The 16,640-nt window shown below is 44.5% G+C and overlaps 1 protein-coding gene across 7 annotated transcripts in view; it reads left to right on the forward strand.

The window, feature by feature from the left end:
* The window catches only part of LOC142496744 (arginine-glutamic acid dipeptide repeats protein-like), a 332,612-nt gene that overhangs the window by 196,565 nt on the left and 119,407 nt on the right, over nt 1–16,640 (forward strand). For all 7 annotated transcript variants that reach the window (XM_075603618.1, XM_075603617.1, XM_075603623.1 and 4 more), the window contains one exon: nt 8,125–8,576. In XM_075603618.1, coding sequence (XP_075459733.1) covers nt 8,270–8,576 — 307 coding nt within the window. In that variant the 5' untranslated portion in view covers nt 8,125–8,269. The remainder of the gene's footprint in view (nt 1–8,124; nt 8,577–16,640) is intronic.

Below are 16,640 nucleotides of genomic sequence, written 5' to 3' on the forward strand. Positions count from 1 at the left end.
TCTGTAACCACCCCTCCCCACCCCCCAGTTTGCACACCCCTGGTCTAGAAGACATGCTGCAAAATAAATCAGACCTGACCTTTGTACATAGAACATGCAGGAGAATTTAAAGGAGCAGTCACCCTAACCTTTATTTACAGGACTCCAGCGGGTTCTCAGAACTGGGGTGCACTATTTCGCTCTGGGAACCCGCAGTCCCGAGATACTGGTGAAGTTCCTGGTATTGACTGACTGAGTTTTTTTTTAAGAGGGGTTTTAAATGGCCATCCAATAGAAAGCCACAACTGATGGTGTTTCAGCTTTCTATTGGCTCGAAATTTGGCAGCCATATTGTTTTCCCTGAGGGAGATTTAATCCTGGTAATGTCACTGGCAAAAATCTCTTGAACCAGGGAGTCCCTGGAGCTGAAAATAGTGACGTTTGGCTCTCGGCAACCCCCAGTTCCCACATTGGAACTGCTCCTTTAATGACAGGCACCCATTAAAATGGCTGAAAGGAAGAGTGGTGTTTTTTTTAACTCAATTTTTTTATTGGGTACAATCATGTCAAACAGTACATACAAGGGTGTCATGATCCCATGACAGTGGTGCTTTCAACAATCTGACAGGGACCCAATAACTTTTTCCATTTTCTTGGGAGTGGTGATTGGATGGGAGGGGGAGGGGAGGAGGGGGAGGGGGGAAGACACACATGGGAGGGGGGGGAAGGGGGGGGAACCTAGGAGAGAGAGGGGGGGGGGTGGGTGGCGCGCTCCTACCTCCGCGACTGCCTATGGGTATATTTATTTTGTTAGCCACGGGTCCCAGGTGTTTAGAAATTGGGGTATTTTCTTTTGGAGCAGGGCGGTCAGTTTCTCCATTGACATAACTTCGTTAATTCTGCTAGTGACAGTGGTTCTAGAGGGGGCTTTAGTCTGCTTCCAAGCGGCAGCGATGGAACACCTGGCTGCCGTCAGTATGGCCGTTATAAGTCTGGACATCGGTGGATGGAGATCATCAACAGGTTTGTTCAGCACCAGGGTCACCGGGTCTAAGGGTAAGGTTAGTCCCGTGACCTCTCGTATGAGCCTCTGGATCATGGCCCAAAATTTCTGAATCTCCGGACATGACCACCAAATGTGGGCCATGTCCCCCTTTTGACCACATCCCCTCCAGCACAGATCAACTGCGCCTGGGTAGATCTGGCTCAGCCTAGCGGGGGTCAGGTACCATTGGAATAGAATTTTGTATATATTTTCTTTTGTTGTTGTGCAAATTGAGGTTTTAGAGGCTTGCTCCCAGATCTCCTCCCAGTCCTCCGGATCTATTGAGAGGCCCAATTCCTCGGACCATCGTTGCATATATCTATGGTTGGGTGGGCCAGACTGCGGTACTAATCCTTTATATATTTGAGAGATCAGGCCTTTTTGATAGGTTGTTTTGGCGCAGAGGGTTTCAAATCTGGTTAATTTAGGAAATTTGGAAGTTGGTGAGAGGGATAGGAGAAAGTGTCTCACTTGCAGATATTTAAATAGGTGGAGGCCCTGTATCTCGTATTTATCCCTAATCACCTGATAAGTAGCGATCTCATCTTTCCGCAGCAGATCGGCCACCATCCTAATGTTGTGACCCTGAAATTGGTCAAATTGACTTGGAGAACACCCTGGAGGGAATTTGGGGTTTCCAAAGATGGGGGTGAGCTGTGAGGGGGATGCTACCAGACCGTACTTCCCTCTACATTTAAGCCATACCTCCCACGTGCATCTCATTGCTCCCAGGGCAAACCTTGGTGGTTTATCCCCTCTGCTGCCAGTGGGCCACATTGCCATTTGGAAGGAGAGGGGGTAGGCGTAGTGAGACTCTATCTCTAACCAAGAAGCTAGGGCCGGGTCGCAATTCCAAACTACAGCCTGCTTCAGCTGTGCTGCGATGTAGTATTTTGCAATGTCGGGGACCCCCACACCTCCTCTTTCTCTAGACGAGAGCATCACTGACCGAGGGACTCTGGGCCTTTTGTCATTCCAAATAAATTGGAGAATTAGAGACTGCATGTTTTTAAGCGCTGTTTGTGGGACCGGGATTGGAAGGGTTTGGAAGTTATATAACAGTCTTGGGAGAACGTTCATTTTTACTGCCGTGATTCTCCCAAACCACGATATTTGGTGTTTTTTCCAGATCTCTAGGTCTTTTTTGATCTTTCCAGATCTCTAGGTCTTTTTTGATCCGAAGAGTGGTGTTTTTGAGGTTCATATCTCTTTACTTTCTCCTGCATTTTCCATGCATCACTTCCTGATTACATTGCAGCCACAGTTTGTCTGTTGGAGAAATGTACTTTAGCTTGTGTGATCAAAAGACGTTTGTAAGTACTTTGTATCTCCGCTCCATATGCATCGCTTAAAATCCCACTGCATTATGCATTCGTTCAAGACTGGGCAGCTCCAGTCCTCAAGGGCCATAAACAGGTCAGCTTTTAAGGATGTCCCTGCTTCAGCACAGGTGACTCAGTCAACTGCACCACCTTTGCTGAAGCAGGGGAATCCTTAAAAGCTGACCTGTCGATGGCCTTAGATGCCTGGAGTTGCCCACTCCTGCGTTATTCTGACCTTAAGCTGTGGAGCAAAGTAATGCTGTGGCACCTCTGGCAGTGAAAGAGTTAAGGCAAACTAGAACTGTTGGCGTCAATCCATATTTAAGGCACAGGACTAGCCATGCTCATTACAGTCCCACAGGAGGGCCATGTATTGATTTTTGTGCAGCAGCGGGCCCCCATTTTGAGATGCCGGTTGTACACTTCACCCATGGGGGATCCTGGATGTGTAGAGGCAATGAGGCTGCTCTAGGTCTTGTTTACCAATTCCACGGATGCTGTGGAATCAGGTGAGGTGTGTGGAAGTCGCAGGCTTACTGTGCCGACTTCCTTCAGTCTGGATAAGATCTTGTTGCTTGACTTGTTTATGTTCTGCTTATGCTGTACAATGATACTGTGTCAGAAGGTGCCAGGTAGTGCTGAGTGTTTCAGAGAGCCCACGCTGAGAACAAATCTTCTCGCTCTGTTCTGTAACCTCAGATTTCGGATGCACGCTGCTTCTAGTTTACAGCGTTTTGGGATTGAGACTATTTAAATGCCCAATTCTCCTTTACTTGGTGCCGTGTGGGACACTAGAAACAGGAATACTTCAGCATTATTATCAGTCCTCACAGCATGCCGGGTTTAGATGGAATATCCATTGTATGTTTGCTATTCTGCCTTGTTTTTCTTGCTCTGCTAGTCATACTGATCTATTATTTGCTGATCAGGAGCACTTTGAGCACCCAGCTGGTTTTGGTTTGCTTTTCATTGTGCTTCTCCCTCTGATGTCGTCTTAGGGTGAAGGTGCAGGGGAAAGCGTCGTTTGATCGCTTAGCATTGTGTTTTGCTTAGAACGTATTCTTTAATTCCCGAGTGGTAATAGATTTAATCTTGTTCAACGGGCTTATGAAGCTTTAAAAAATAAAAATAAACATTTTATTTGTCCACACTGTTCGGAGCAGTGAAATATTAGTCTGTTCTCCACTCTGACCTCTTAAAATGACAGCTTTATTTGTAGTAATTGAGAAGTTGTATAATTGGAGAGAGCGTGAGCAGCCGTGCTCAAATCCCAAAGCCAGTTCTTCGATGGGGTCCTGCCCCAAATTGCTTGCTATTGTAATACCAGGCTCCGTCGGGGAATATATTTATTTACTTAATGTCACACAGAGATTTTTTATTTTTTTTCTAGTTGTTGAATTATTCTTTCTTTACCTTCAGAAGCCAGTGTAATAACCAGACTACACCTCCTTTTCTAGAGGGCCATCGAAATGGTGTGTCCTCGCAGCTGCTTTAGTGTAGTTAGGCTAAGGCCCCGGTAAGTCCGCTGCAACGCGCGCCCGCGAGATTGGCGGCGCGTGCAGCCGATTCCCTGGTCTGCAGCTCACTGCAGGAAGAGAGACCGGGGGGGGGGGGCATGGCGGGGGAGTGACGGAGGCGCGGCCATGACGTCACCCGGCAGGTTCGCCCTCATTGGCTGAACCGCCGGGGGGCGTGCCGTATCGCTCGTCGCGAGTCCTGCTCTCAATTCTATTGAGAGCAGGAGCAACTCTCGCCCCAGCGCTGCGGCCCCCCCTCGCAGCGGGCCCGGCGCCATTGAGGGGAGGGCTCTCGTCCCTGCAGCGTCCGTCACAGCGGAGGCTGTAGTAGGCAGCGGGGTCAAGGCCTTAGAATACGCTTGTTGTATTGTAGTGTGCAAGTGGTCTTATGATCAGGGAGCTGTCGCAAGCTGCTGTTATGGCTCCCGAAAAAGAATGTATTCTCTGCAAAATTAATGAATTGCAGAATCTTTTCCCTCTAGCAAAAACAAACAAACCACCTCTCGGTATGTGTAGCATGTTAAAGATTGTTGGTTGCGGGCCACAATAATATTGATTGGGTTGGACGATGTAATCCGCAATCCACCTGAAATTTGTGGTAAATAAGGCAGAAATCAAACGTGATCCAAGTTTTTACAGTAATAAGAGAGAATGGTACAGCTAAATTGATCATATGCTCCTTCCTTTCTTAATCCGATTTCTTATTTCCGGTCTAAGCACTTTTGACCCTAGCCTGTTACTACCTCCTACCATTTCCACTACAAGACTTTTTATTTATTTATTTTCTGCATCCACCACCACCACCCTGTCATAAAAGAAGTATCTTTCCTGTCTTTCTCTTGCGTCTCCACCCTCTATTTCAAAGAGTGATTCTTCAGGCTTTTTTCCCACTGGCAAGGCCGATAAGGTGTGATTGATAGTAACCAATACCCTGCTGAATGCTTGAGAAACATCAGGGAAGCGGCTTCTCCTTGCGTGAACTGGGAAAATAGGCAGTAGTTAACAATTTTATCTTCCTTAGGAAGACAATGGGGGGAGGGGAAAAAAAACAGCCTGTGTTCAGGCTCTGTTAGCTGGCATTGTAGAGGAACAACGTGTTCAGGGACTGGAGCAGATATGAATCTGTGAAAGCAATAGAGGATTAATTCACACAGTATTTCCTCTAGGATCTGGAAGGTTTAAACCTAATAAGGTGCTTAATACTAGATCCTTTCACTGCTCAACATTTGTGCTCTTTTCCCATCACAGGCCCCGGAGCTCCTCTCGTCAGCTCTGCTGGGATCGTTCCAGAGTGTGGGGTATTAGGAAATATAAATAGATGTATTGTTCAGGTTGTCACGTCGTCTGATCCTCTCTCATCGTTTAGAAAATATTTGCCCAGATGGAGGAGATGGAAACCTGATCTGTTTGGGGAAGTCGAGAGCTGTCCCAGTAAGATGGTGGTTTCATTGATTCGCTTCTAGTGCGTTTGCTGATTGGGTGGTTATTTGCTGGCCCCGGTGGGGGCGCAGGAGTTAACAGAGCACTTCTACGTTTCCCAGAGAAGATAAGTGAATGCTGTAGGTCTGTTTAGCTTCATTTGCTCTGAAAACCGGAAGGGGGAAGGTAGGAGAGCAAGCTGTGTTTATATTAGAAGTGTACAAACCAGTGCGAATGTTTGCATTCTGATTCATTTGCAGAAAAGCTCCTGCCGGGGGGGCTGGTTGTTGACCTGTTCAGTTTACATTGCATTAAGGGTACATTCGCCCAGAAATTGTCCACTTCCAAATCGGCACAGATTAAATGATTTGTAGCACTGCAAACCCACAAACTCCGACTACGTTTTAACATGCGTCTGGGTTTACGGATCTACATTTTGCTATATTCAGAACCCCAATCTTAATATTATTGTAACAAAAAGGTTTTAAAGTTTTGTTTTGGCTACCAAATGCGACTGTTGTTCCTATACCCCTTCACTTCTCCAAATGTCTAGGTTAGAGGAAGCGTTAAGCAGTGCAGAGGAAAAAGGTTTGCGCATAGATCCTGGAACCTCTATGGGTACAATTTTACCATGCCAGAAAACCCAATGATTTGGCAAATATATTTATATGCAAATTAGATGCATTCACCTAATATAAATTAGTTACCCCCAAAATAGTTTGGTTCGAGTAGAGGTTTCAAAACCACTGCTCTAGACACATTTGTCTTTAGAATTTGCAAGTTCACATGCCACCGTGTGATTGGCAAGTGGGGCAGATTCTATCAATGTATTCCCCCATAAGGCCCTTCAAGTGTGACTGTAGATATCTTTGGCCTGTATTAATTTGACATGACCAGTGTTGTGTAGGCAGGAGGAATTCACCTCTACAGTGTCAGGTTGCAGTCACACCTGGCAGTGACGGGGATGAGGTATAAACACTAGGAATGCAATATTGTGTATAATGTACATCTCTATTATATAACCAGTCAATGATACGCCTCACTTTACATGATATGGAAAAAGAAGGCACACAAGTAAATGTGCAAAAATGCTACGTTTTTGCACAATTACTGGTGTGCCGCCATCTTGTTTCCATATTATATTACTGTAGGCCTCTATTTGGAAGATATGCTCTATTTTCTCAACACCTATTCTCTCCTAGACACTCTACAATCTGGCTTCCGCACTGCTCACTCCACTGAAACAGCCCTCAGTAAAATAGCTAATGACCTCTATGCTGCCAAAGACAGAGGTTATTACACTCTGCTCATATTACTCGTCCTCTGCGGCATTTGATACTGTGGATCACCCTCTTCTCATTCACATTCTCCATACTCTTGGCATTCATAACAAAGCTCTATCCTAGATCTCCTTTTACCTCTCCCATCGTATTTTCAGTGTCTTTTTTGCAAACACCTCCTCTATCAATCTCTCGTGTGTGTACCCCAGGGCTCTGTCCTGGGACCCCTTCTCTTTTCTCTTTACACAATCTCTCTAGGTGACCTAATCACGTCTCTTGGGTTCAAATATCACCTCTATGTTGATGGCACACAAATTTACTTTTCTACCCCTGACCTTACACCTGCTGAACAGACTAAAGGTTCTGAACGTCTCTCTGCTATATCATCCTGGATGGCCCTCTGCCGATTTAAACTTAACATGGCAAAAACTGAGCTCCTCATACTTCCTCCCAAACCTGGCCCTATTTCCACCTTCCACGTTACTGTTGGAAGTACTATCATTCACCCAGTAGCCCAAGCACGCTGCTTAGGGGTCACACTCTACTCCTCTCTCACATTCTCTTCTCACATTCAAAGGTAGCAAAAACCTGTCTTTTTTTCTTCTGCAATATTACCAAGATACGCTGTTGCTCTGTTGCTCGACTGCAAAAACTCTGACACAGACCCTCATTCTCTCCTGTCTCGACTATTGTAACCTCCTGCTGTCTGGCTTTCCTGCCTCTTACCTGTCTCGTCTACAATCTAACCTAAATGCTGCTGCCAGAATCACTCTACTCTTTCCTAAATCTGTCTCCGCGTCTCCCCTGTTGAAATCCCTCTCCTGGCTTCCTATCAAATCCCGTATCACAAACTCAATTCTCCTCACTTTTAAAGCTTTTCACTCTTCTGCTCCTCCTTACATCTCAGCCCTAATTTCTCGTTCTTGCGTTCTGCCCAAGGATGTCTTCTCTCTGCCCCTTTTGTATCTAAAGCCCTCTCCTGCCTTAAACCTTTCTCACTGACTGCCCGCACCTCTGAAATCCTCTTCCCCTCAATATCCGACTAGTACCCTCTCTATCCACCTTTAACCACCCAACTTAAAACACACCTGCCTAAGGAAGCATACGCGTAGCTCCATGGCTGATGATGAACACCTTATACATTAACCTTGGCCCCATGGAGACGCACTTACCAGAACGCCTTTCTACTGTACGTTCTTCCTTCCAACAAATTAGATTGTAAGCTCTGCGGAGCAGGGACTCCTTTTTCTATATGTTACTTTTATGTCTGAAGCACTTCTCACCTGTATGTGTTATTTATATTATTTATTATTTATGATTGTCACGTATATTACTGCTGTGAAGCGCTATGTACATTAATGGCGCTATGTAAATAAAGACATACATATGTGGGTGATGATGATGATGATGGGTTAGTCTGCACCAATGTTTATTTTCTACATTTTTCCTCTACTCCTATTGGCATTGGGAGTGCCTCTGTATACCTCTTTGTATTATTCTCACTTTACATGAAGCATATATTTACAATGTATTCATTACCTTTTGTGTTCTGTTTTAAACAGAGCTTTTTGAAACGCTGGGGTTGTTGGAGTGGTCCAATTTTTCCTGGAATCGCGTGATAAATTCAGAAGACTGAAGCCCAGGCTCACGGTCTACCTTTCACGGAGGCCCAGCCGTGAGAGGACAGAAGAAGGCACGTGGCGAATCATGACTGCCGACAAAGAGAAAGACAAGGACCGGGATCGGGACCGGGAAAGAGAGAAACGAGACAAGACCCGCGACGGCGAGAATTCGCGGCCGCGCCGCAGCTGCACACTGGAAGGGGGAGCCAAGAACTACGCGGAGAGCGACCACAGCGAAGACGAGGACAATGAGAACAATGGGGCCACGGCGGATGAGGCCAACAAGAAGAACAAGAAGAAGCTGCCCAAGAAGAAGTCTCGTTACGAAAGAGCCAACAATGGGGAGATCACGTCGTTCGTTACAGAGGACGATGTGGTGTACAAACCTGGAGGTAAGAAGAATACAACTTGTTTGGTGTACTTTTGGGGGGCAATAGCAATGACGGGATTCAGTGGTTAATTCAGTGTTTAAACTTTCCTCTTAAAACAGGAAGCAGCTATAGCATAACTGAGTGTGACTACCCAATTGTACGTTTCTAAAGTTTCTTATGGGTTTTCAAATGTCTAGCTTACAGCAGGAAACCTCAGAACACAATACATTCATTCACAATGGGGTATTTATGCATTCAGATCAACCCCGGTAAAATAAATGGCAGCTCTTTTAATGTGGCAGTCATTGGTGAAAGCGTAACATAAGAAAACACTCTTATTTGTAATATGTTTTTGCAGCTGGAAAAAACGTCTGAAGGATTTTCTCAAAAAGTATATGATCAGGATAAAAACAAACAAAAAGCATAGGGAATAGCAAAAGCAGTCGGTACCTACGGGAAATAAACGATGGTCGCCATGTGATGATTAGCTGCCCTGCACTTCACAGCATCACAGCCCTTCTCCCTGCATGAGAGCGAGCTTGATACAAATAACATATTTAGCTTACTGAGGTTAGAGTGATGCTTGCGATTTTAAGCCCTCTGTTTTTAGAGGAAGCTGTAAAGGTTACACATACTTACACAGATGAGATTCAGAGTTTTCTCAAGCAGCCTCTTGGGGATTTGAGCAGTAATATTCGCTTGCCTGGTCCCTGATAGCGAGAGTTTCATGCCACCCGCGGCCAATCTGGTACATAGCAAATATTCCTGCTGCCAATCATCGGCGTAACCGAATCCTGTCGCCCGTCTCTCTGGAGATTGCTAGTGTTGCTGATGCTCAGCTTTTGATTTCCATGCGTTTGAATTTCTTAAGACACCAGAAATTCAACGAAACAACTGGCCACTGTGTAATAAAGAGCATGTTACATTCTTGCATAGTAGAGGAGGTTGAAAAAAAAGACATGTCCATCAGTTTGAACCTATGCTGAATTTAGACAACAGATAGTTTATCATATATTCAGTATATTTATTACTCCTGAGGAAGGCAAACAAAAAACCCCAGTGACACACTATCCAATGAAGTCTCATAAGGGGAACATAATTTCCTTCCTTACTCCAAATACAGTAATGGTAATCAGAATTCTCCCGGGATCAGCATCCTTCCCATGTTGTTCGTTTTGTCTTTATAATGCATCCTTTGTTTATGGCTGTGATATTTTAAAAGGCAATTTTTGGTGATTCTCAACTCCTTTTATCAGGCACCAAATGTAGATTGCTCGCTCTTTTTACAGCTTGTAGAAATGCATGTACATTACTGTGTGGTTGTATAAGAAAAGTGAACTTATTGGAAGTATTGATTTTGCAACTTTAATTTGACGTTTCCAAATGTCTTTGGGCGATTTTGAAGAAAAAAAGGGAATAACAGGATCTGCAGATTTAATGTAAAAGTACTCATGTTTTCTCTCTGTCCCACCCCCACCCCCAAAAAAACCATACACCCTCCCCCCCCCTAATTTTGCAGACTACATCATGTAGCAGCTCCCTGCCTGTTAGCTTGTCTAGCCTTGTGTTTTCTCTCTCGACCTCTTCCCCCTTGAAAATTCCTTTTTACCATGGCAACAAATTGATTTATTGCAGGTTATGTGCAGCCAGCCCTGCTTCCACACTTCCTCACCAGGGGCTATCGATTTCTAGAGTCAGCCAGGCTAGCAGATAGCTTGGCGTGATACGGCAGTAGTTTGTCCCCTGATCCACAATGAAGCAAAGCCCTTATTTAGTGCCACAGATCTGTGTACTTGCAGGACACATTTATTATACGGTGATACAACTAGACCGCAGATTCCCCTTACGTTTGGCAAGTAGTGCTGATTAGCGATACTCACGCGCCATATTGTATCTTGCAGGGTTAAAGCATCAGTTAACCCCCCAAAAAGTAATTCATTTTTTTTGTCTATATTCCGCTTGACATCTGTGCTGTTCCCCAAGATATTTGAATTTTATTTAAATTTTTATTTGTGCTGGTTTTGAGACAAAAAATGACAAATGGCTGCAGATTCACTGATAAGAAAGAATGCAAAATAGCCGCCCAAACCCTGCAGCCATTTTGTGTCTACCAGGCAAGTATTCTTTCCTGGTTGACATGCCTATTTGGTAGTGGGGGGCTGGGAAACCATCTCCGTTTTGAGTCGTGTCTGCTGCAGCACTTCACACACACATAATTTGTTGGGGTGGCTTTAGGACTTCCGTTTTGAAATGCTTGGAATAGCTTGATAACCTTTAAAGTTCCTCAGATTATGAGTTTGACATATCTGGTTTAAGATGTGCTACTTTCAGCACTGGCTGTTCCGGGGGCCTCTAGCTTGTATTCTGCAGAGCAGATGTCTAAAAGCTATTTTTGAGATGTTACAAGATGCATTTTTGTCTTGCACTGTTTTTGTCATTGATTTGTAGACCATTGGGATAAAATGACATTATTTGTAGCATTAACAGCTCTGCAACATAAATTGGTTATACTTTGTTCACTCATCAAATGTCATTATTTTGTAGAATACAAGTAACTGAATTTAGTAGCTTTTAATCACATTTAAGGGTTCATGTGACCTCATAGGATTGGCATTTCCGAGTTTGCAGTGAACTAGTGAGCTAAGGGGAAAGAAATGTTAAAATAAGGGTGTTCATTGTCCGACTGTCAAGCTGATGTGGTTCATTAGGAGGCTTACAAGGTAAAGGTACGGCCCCACGTAGAGCCAAATTGAATTAATGACCGTGATGTGTGTAATACCTTTAAAATAGGTTCATGCTTCTTGTTTAAAAAAAAAAAAGCAGCCTTTTCCCTCTCCTGTCTGAAAGCTTATCCTGGAAATGTTTCTAAACATTGTAATTAGGTGTATGGCGAATTCTACGGTCACTACCTTTATCCTGTCCCTTTCTCTAGAGACACTTGGGACTTGAATAAATAGCACTGACTTATGATGTAATTGGAGCAGACGTTGGGGAAACTCCCCTCCATACCCCCTTGTACAGAATAACCGGAAAAGAAGAAGCATTTTAAGCAGACTTTTAAGAAAGGTTGAACGATACCGCAATCACCTAGCTTATGAAACTTGGCACATCCATTTGCTTGGTTCAATCCCACGTACATGCACACGTTTTTAATACCGTGTTGATTTGTATATTAATTGGGGGGGTTGACATTGAACTGCTATAGTGGTGTCAACGAGTGCTCGTCCAATTATGCCCTGGTCGTCCCTGTGATTTGTTTTACTGCTGCTGACAGGGGGGGGACTCAGAGAAGGGAACACTGGGCAGGTGGTGTATCTGTTTTTTTGACTAGTTAAGAAAAAAAAAACCTGACCTGAACTAGGGTTGGTGAAGGAGTGGGGGGTCCCGTGTAAGCTCATCCATGTCCCCAAGTGGCGTTAAAATAAATTCAATGTATTTATTTATTTTTTATTTTTTTATCGGAAGGCCAAAAATTGCCGGACCTCCGTCCCGGGGGCCAATAGAAAGTTGCAGGGTTATCGCCAGATAACACTGTGACTTTCCGATTGCAGCATCTCCCCACAACATGGGCATCAAGACCGGTATAAAAAGAAAGAACAATATCTCAGGAACTGGGGACCCCCTCCAACCCCCCACCCGCATTTCAAGCAAATATATATATATAAATTGGGGGGCGGGATGATTTGCTGCTGAAACCTTTTTGCTTCCAAATTCATTCTTTTGTTTCTTACAAGCCTACAAAGCACCGCTGGCCCCTTAGACAGCAGCATGAAGGGAGTTATACATTTGCATAGGTTTAATAAATCGCTATTTGAGAAATGTTGACCATTTTTAAGGTTTGTCAGCTGGCCTACTCTGTGCAGCTCTGGTACCTCCTGTAACGCACACATATTTATATTCTATAAACATGTGCGGTGCCCCTCCGGGTTAATGAGTAAGGAAACAACACACTGGCGAGGATGATTCTCTGCCAGCTCCGTTTATATCAATGCTTCCTTTGTGCTCATTGTCCTGAACCGATGCTTGCTGTATTATCCCTGTTGCCTGGCAGATGAGGTTACAACCTCTATTTCTCACTTCACTGTTATCAGTTTTTAACCCACTGTCCTCTGGTCAGGTTTATCTAGATGGTCTCCTTCCCCGCATGTCACACGCAGCCCGGGAGTCGCAGAGCGAAGGCGACATTCGTTAGATTGAAATGCAGGAATTTGGCTCCTGCCGTGACAGCTATTGGCTCTCCCCTGTCATTGACCCATGTGTTTGTCATCCTTCCAGATATTGCCTTCTATTCCTTCTGACAGTCACACCAGCTGGGAAAGGCCAGGCCTGCCAGCGCGCAGAGCATGATTTCCAGGGATTGCCTGAGGGGGATGGGGAACCATGTCGGTTTTTCCCCCCCTTAAACCCAGTTGTGCCGCTGTTCCTTTCAGTGCTTTGTGGCTGCTTTGCATGTGGGAGGACATTATTTGAATTCAGCAGGGACCTCTGTGTCACATTAGTGCTGAAAACGTATTCAGGACTCCAGGATTCGTTTAATAAGTCGTTGGTTAGGGCCTGCAGCCAATTTTTAGCCTGCGGCACGGCTAACAAAGCCGCGCTTCACAGTGCTAGCCGTCTTTGAATTGGTATATCAGAGAGGTTGTTATTATGAGCAGCTCTGTTCGGACCATGTACTAAAGATATTCCAGTCCTTCTTAATCAGCAGGTTTTTTTTATTGACTCGTCTTTGAAAGCTTGGTACAATATAAAGGAAATTAAATGTAGAGAGGGCTGGGGGGAGCGGCGGAGAGAAGGCAGTTGCTTTCTTATGTCAGGGTGGAAAAGTACAGGCAAATTGAATTGATCAAAATATGTATTGTGGCTAGGTATGTCTGTGTTTGTAATCGATAAATGAATGTGTTGAAGTCGGCTGCATAGTTGTTGATGGAGACATTTTAAGTGGCTCTTATGCCGATAATTGTAGCTTGAAGGTGTTTATCCTGGCAAAAGTCATCACGGTGTAGGTCCTGCCTCAATGTGTGTGTTTACAGCATAAAAAGATGGCAATTAATTTGGGCTCATGTAACAAGCACCTGTCGAAAGAGCCATGTATTAACTGGAAACGGCCTCAGACGGCCATTTTGTGGTTGGGATTGCTTTCCTGTGCAGTCGGTTCTCCCTGGAGGCACAGAGTGGGAGCCGTTCCCAGGAAAATGGAGGCTGCCACCCGCTCTGAGTGACACCCATGAAATCATGGCACATAATTGCATGTGCAAAACTCTGCCTAAAGTCTTTAGCGAGAACAAAACACAAGCCAGAGGGTGGCATCATATCCTGGAAAGGAGAAGTGTTTCTTGGCTCGTTGATGTAGGCCAGCGATCCTCACCTCTCCTGAGCTGCTAGTAATCATGTTCACACTGCAAACAGCATTGCTGAGAGTGCTAACAAGGGCAGGCCAGACTGCAGCATCTCCCCACAACATGGGCTCAGTTTCTTTGTAGGGCAGAACAATGCAGCCTGTTACACTGCTCTATAATGGCAGAAATAAAATACTTCAGAATCATCTTGTATAGGTGAAGATGTGCTGCTCTCACATGCCTGGTGAATAGGGCTGTCTGGCAGGTATTGTTAATGCTTCTTTGTGAGCTGGATCATGGAAGCAGTTTAAAGCTTGACAGATGGAGCGCTCCTCTCTCACTTTGAGGCTGATCAATAGTGGTTGATCCAGCAAATGGCTTTTTTTTTTTTTTTGTTTGCTTATCCACACAGATCCTAAGGAAGGATAGCAAGCTGAAGAATAGCAGAGGTTTTGTGTGCATGTCTGCTTTACAGGATGAGATTTTTCACTTTTTATGTCTGCTGTCATCGACTTTCCCTCTGTTATTTTTCACCGCAAAGTTGAGGATAGGATTGAACAGCTTCGTATGCCAAAAGCGCTGCGAAATATGTGTGCAGACCAGATACAGTATAATGAAACGTGACTTTGTATTTCATTCATTCATATATATATATATATATACATACGGAAAAAAACAAATGTGGCATTGCTTGGAGAACAATCCGAGACTAGATTCTTGGGAAACCTATACTAATATGTTATTTATATTCAATTGCTCTGCACTGAATTGTTCTCTCATAGCAATGTGAGGGAACTAGCTAAATAAGATCAGAAGAGCTCTGATACTTCCAATTAAATGTTGCTAGTCCCCAATGTTTACCCACCCAATATTATTTTTTTCCATTTTTTTTTTTAAAAGAATTTGAACTGAGGAAGTTCTCTGGAGCTTGGACTGTGCCATCTTTAACTCTGAATATCCCAGGTCCCGCAATACTTTTAGATATGGTTTCATTGCCGGTAATTCTGGGAAATCCAAATGGCTGCCAAATGTTGCTGATCCCGTGGGCAGCATACGATAGAAAGCCACAGCATCAATAATGGGGGAGTGGGGTTTCTGTTGTGTTATCCTATTAGACCAGAGGTGGCCAACTCCTGTCCTAAAGTGCCACCAACAGGTCAGGTTTTCAGGATATCCCTGCTTCCAGTCTTCAACTGACCCACCTGTGCTGAAGCAGGGATATCCTGGAAACCTGACCTGTAGGTGGCGCTTGAAGACCGATGTTGGCAAATCCTCTATTAGATTATCGCGGGCGCCATTTTTAAATGCCTATGACGAACCCCATGTCAGCGAGTTTGTATGTTGTTTGAAGCAGAGGACATCAGAAATAATGCAAACCAGCACCATGATGTAATGGAACGGCTGTAGCTGTGCGGGCACAATGCTGCGGCGGAACTCCAAACTGGAAGCGGCTTTGCCTCAGTGCTTTTTGTGTATAGCAGATGGCGACCAGCAGAGAAACGTGCATGAAACTAATAATGACCTACTCAATGATGCCTTTTTGTGCTGGAAAGACCTGCAGCATATTTCATAGCGATTTTTATGTGAAGGCTTTCACATCGTCACTTTGTCCCCTTGGGTTGTTCCTCTGGTACAGGCAGACTGAGAATGGGGCTCCTACTGTTCAGATATTGTCCCTTTTTGTCTCAGAAGATCAGCCTTTTATGTGTGACATACAACTGTTTTGCAGGTGAAGGCCCCGACACGCTTTGCTTAGTCAGATAAGCTTCTAATTCAAAAGCAGTGCTTTAATTATCATAGCTACTTGTGGTCCACAGACATCGGGTACTTTGAAAATTGCTTTGAGGAATTAACCTATGAAGCATGTCGCTCAGGAGCCTGTGTTTCTTCTGGGTTTTTTGTGTGTGATTTGTGCCGTTTGCTATCAAGACAACTTGTTATAAATGTAACGACAGGTTTTTAATTTAATGTGGTTAAGGTGAAATGCTTCTATCATATTACAGCACATTTCCGATAGTCTGCTATCTTATAATGCAGCATCTGACGGCTGGATTTGAAGGTATTGCTTTATTAGTACTGTACTGTATTACAGTGTATTTACATAATTACTGTTATGTAGGCTACTTCAGTTACTGTACTTATGTTACAATGGTGCCGGACCATCGGACTTGTACTGTATTGTGTTGCTGGGTTCCTTTAAAAGCTCAGGTTAGAACATGGGCATAGCATACATGCAAAGTCGTGCATGTCTTGTTCAAGTACATGGGGAAGTATGAAAGTGATGATATAGTGAATTGATCCTTAATGACATTGTCCATGAGTGGGTCCTCAACCTCTGCCTATTTTTGGTATTGCAATTACCTGCTCTAATAACCAAAAGAGCTTGGAAAGCAGATGATGGCAAACAATCACCCATATAGTATTATGCTTATTAAACAGATGACATCTCCCCTCTTTCGTCGCCCCAACTGATTGCATCTACATTTGTACATATTTTGCAAGAGCTCAGAATGTCTTGGACAGGGGCGGCCAACTGCAGTCCTCAAGGGCCACCCACAGATAAGGTTTTCAGGATAGCTCTGCTTCAGCACAGCAGGTGGCTCCATCTTTTACTGAGCCACCGATTGAGCCACCTGTGCTGAAGCAGGGATATCCTGAAAACCTGACCTGTTGGTGGCCCTTGTGGACTGGAGTTGGCCGCCCCTGGTCTAGGGCATAAACATGGCATTTTCTATGTAGGCTCCCGAGT

Source organism: Ascaphus truei, chromosome 6 (genome assembly GCF_040206685.1).
Source record: "Ascaphus truei isolate aAscTru1 chromosome 6, aAscTru1.hap1, whole genome shotgun sequence".
NCBI classification, from domain to species: domain Eukaryota; kingdom Metazoa; phylum Chordata; class Amphibia; order Anura; family Ascaphidae; genus Ascaphus; species Ascaphus truei.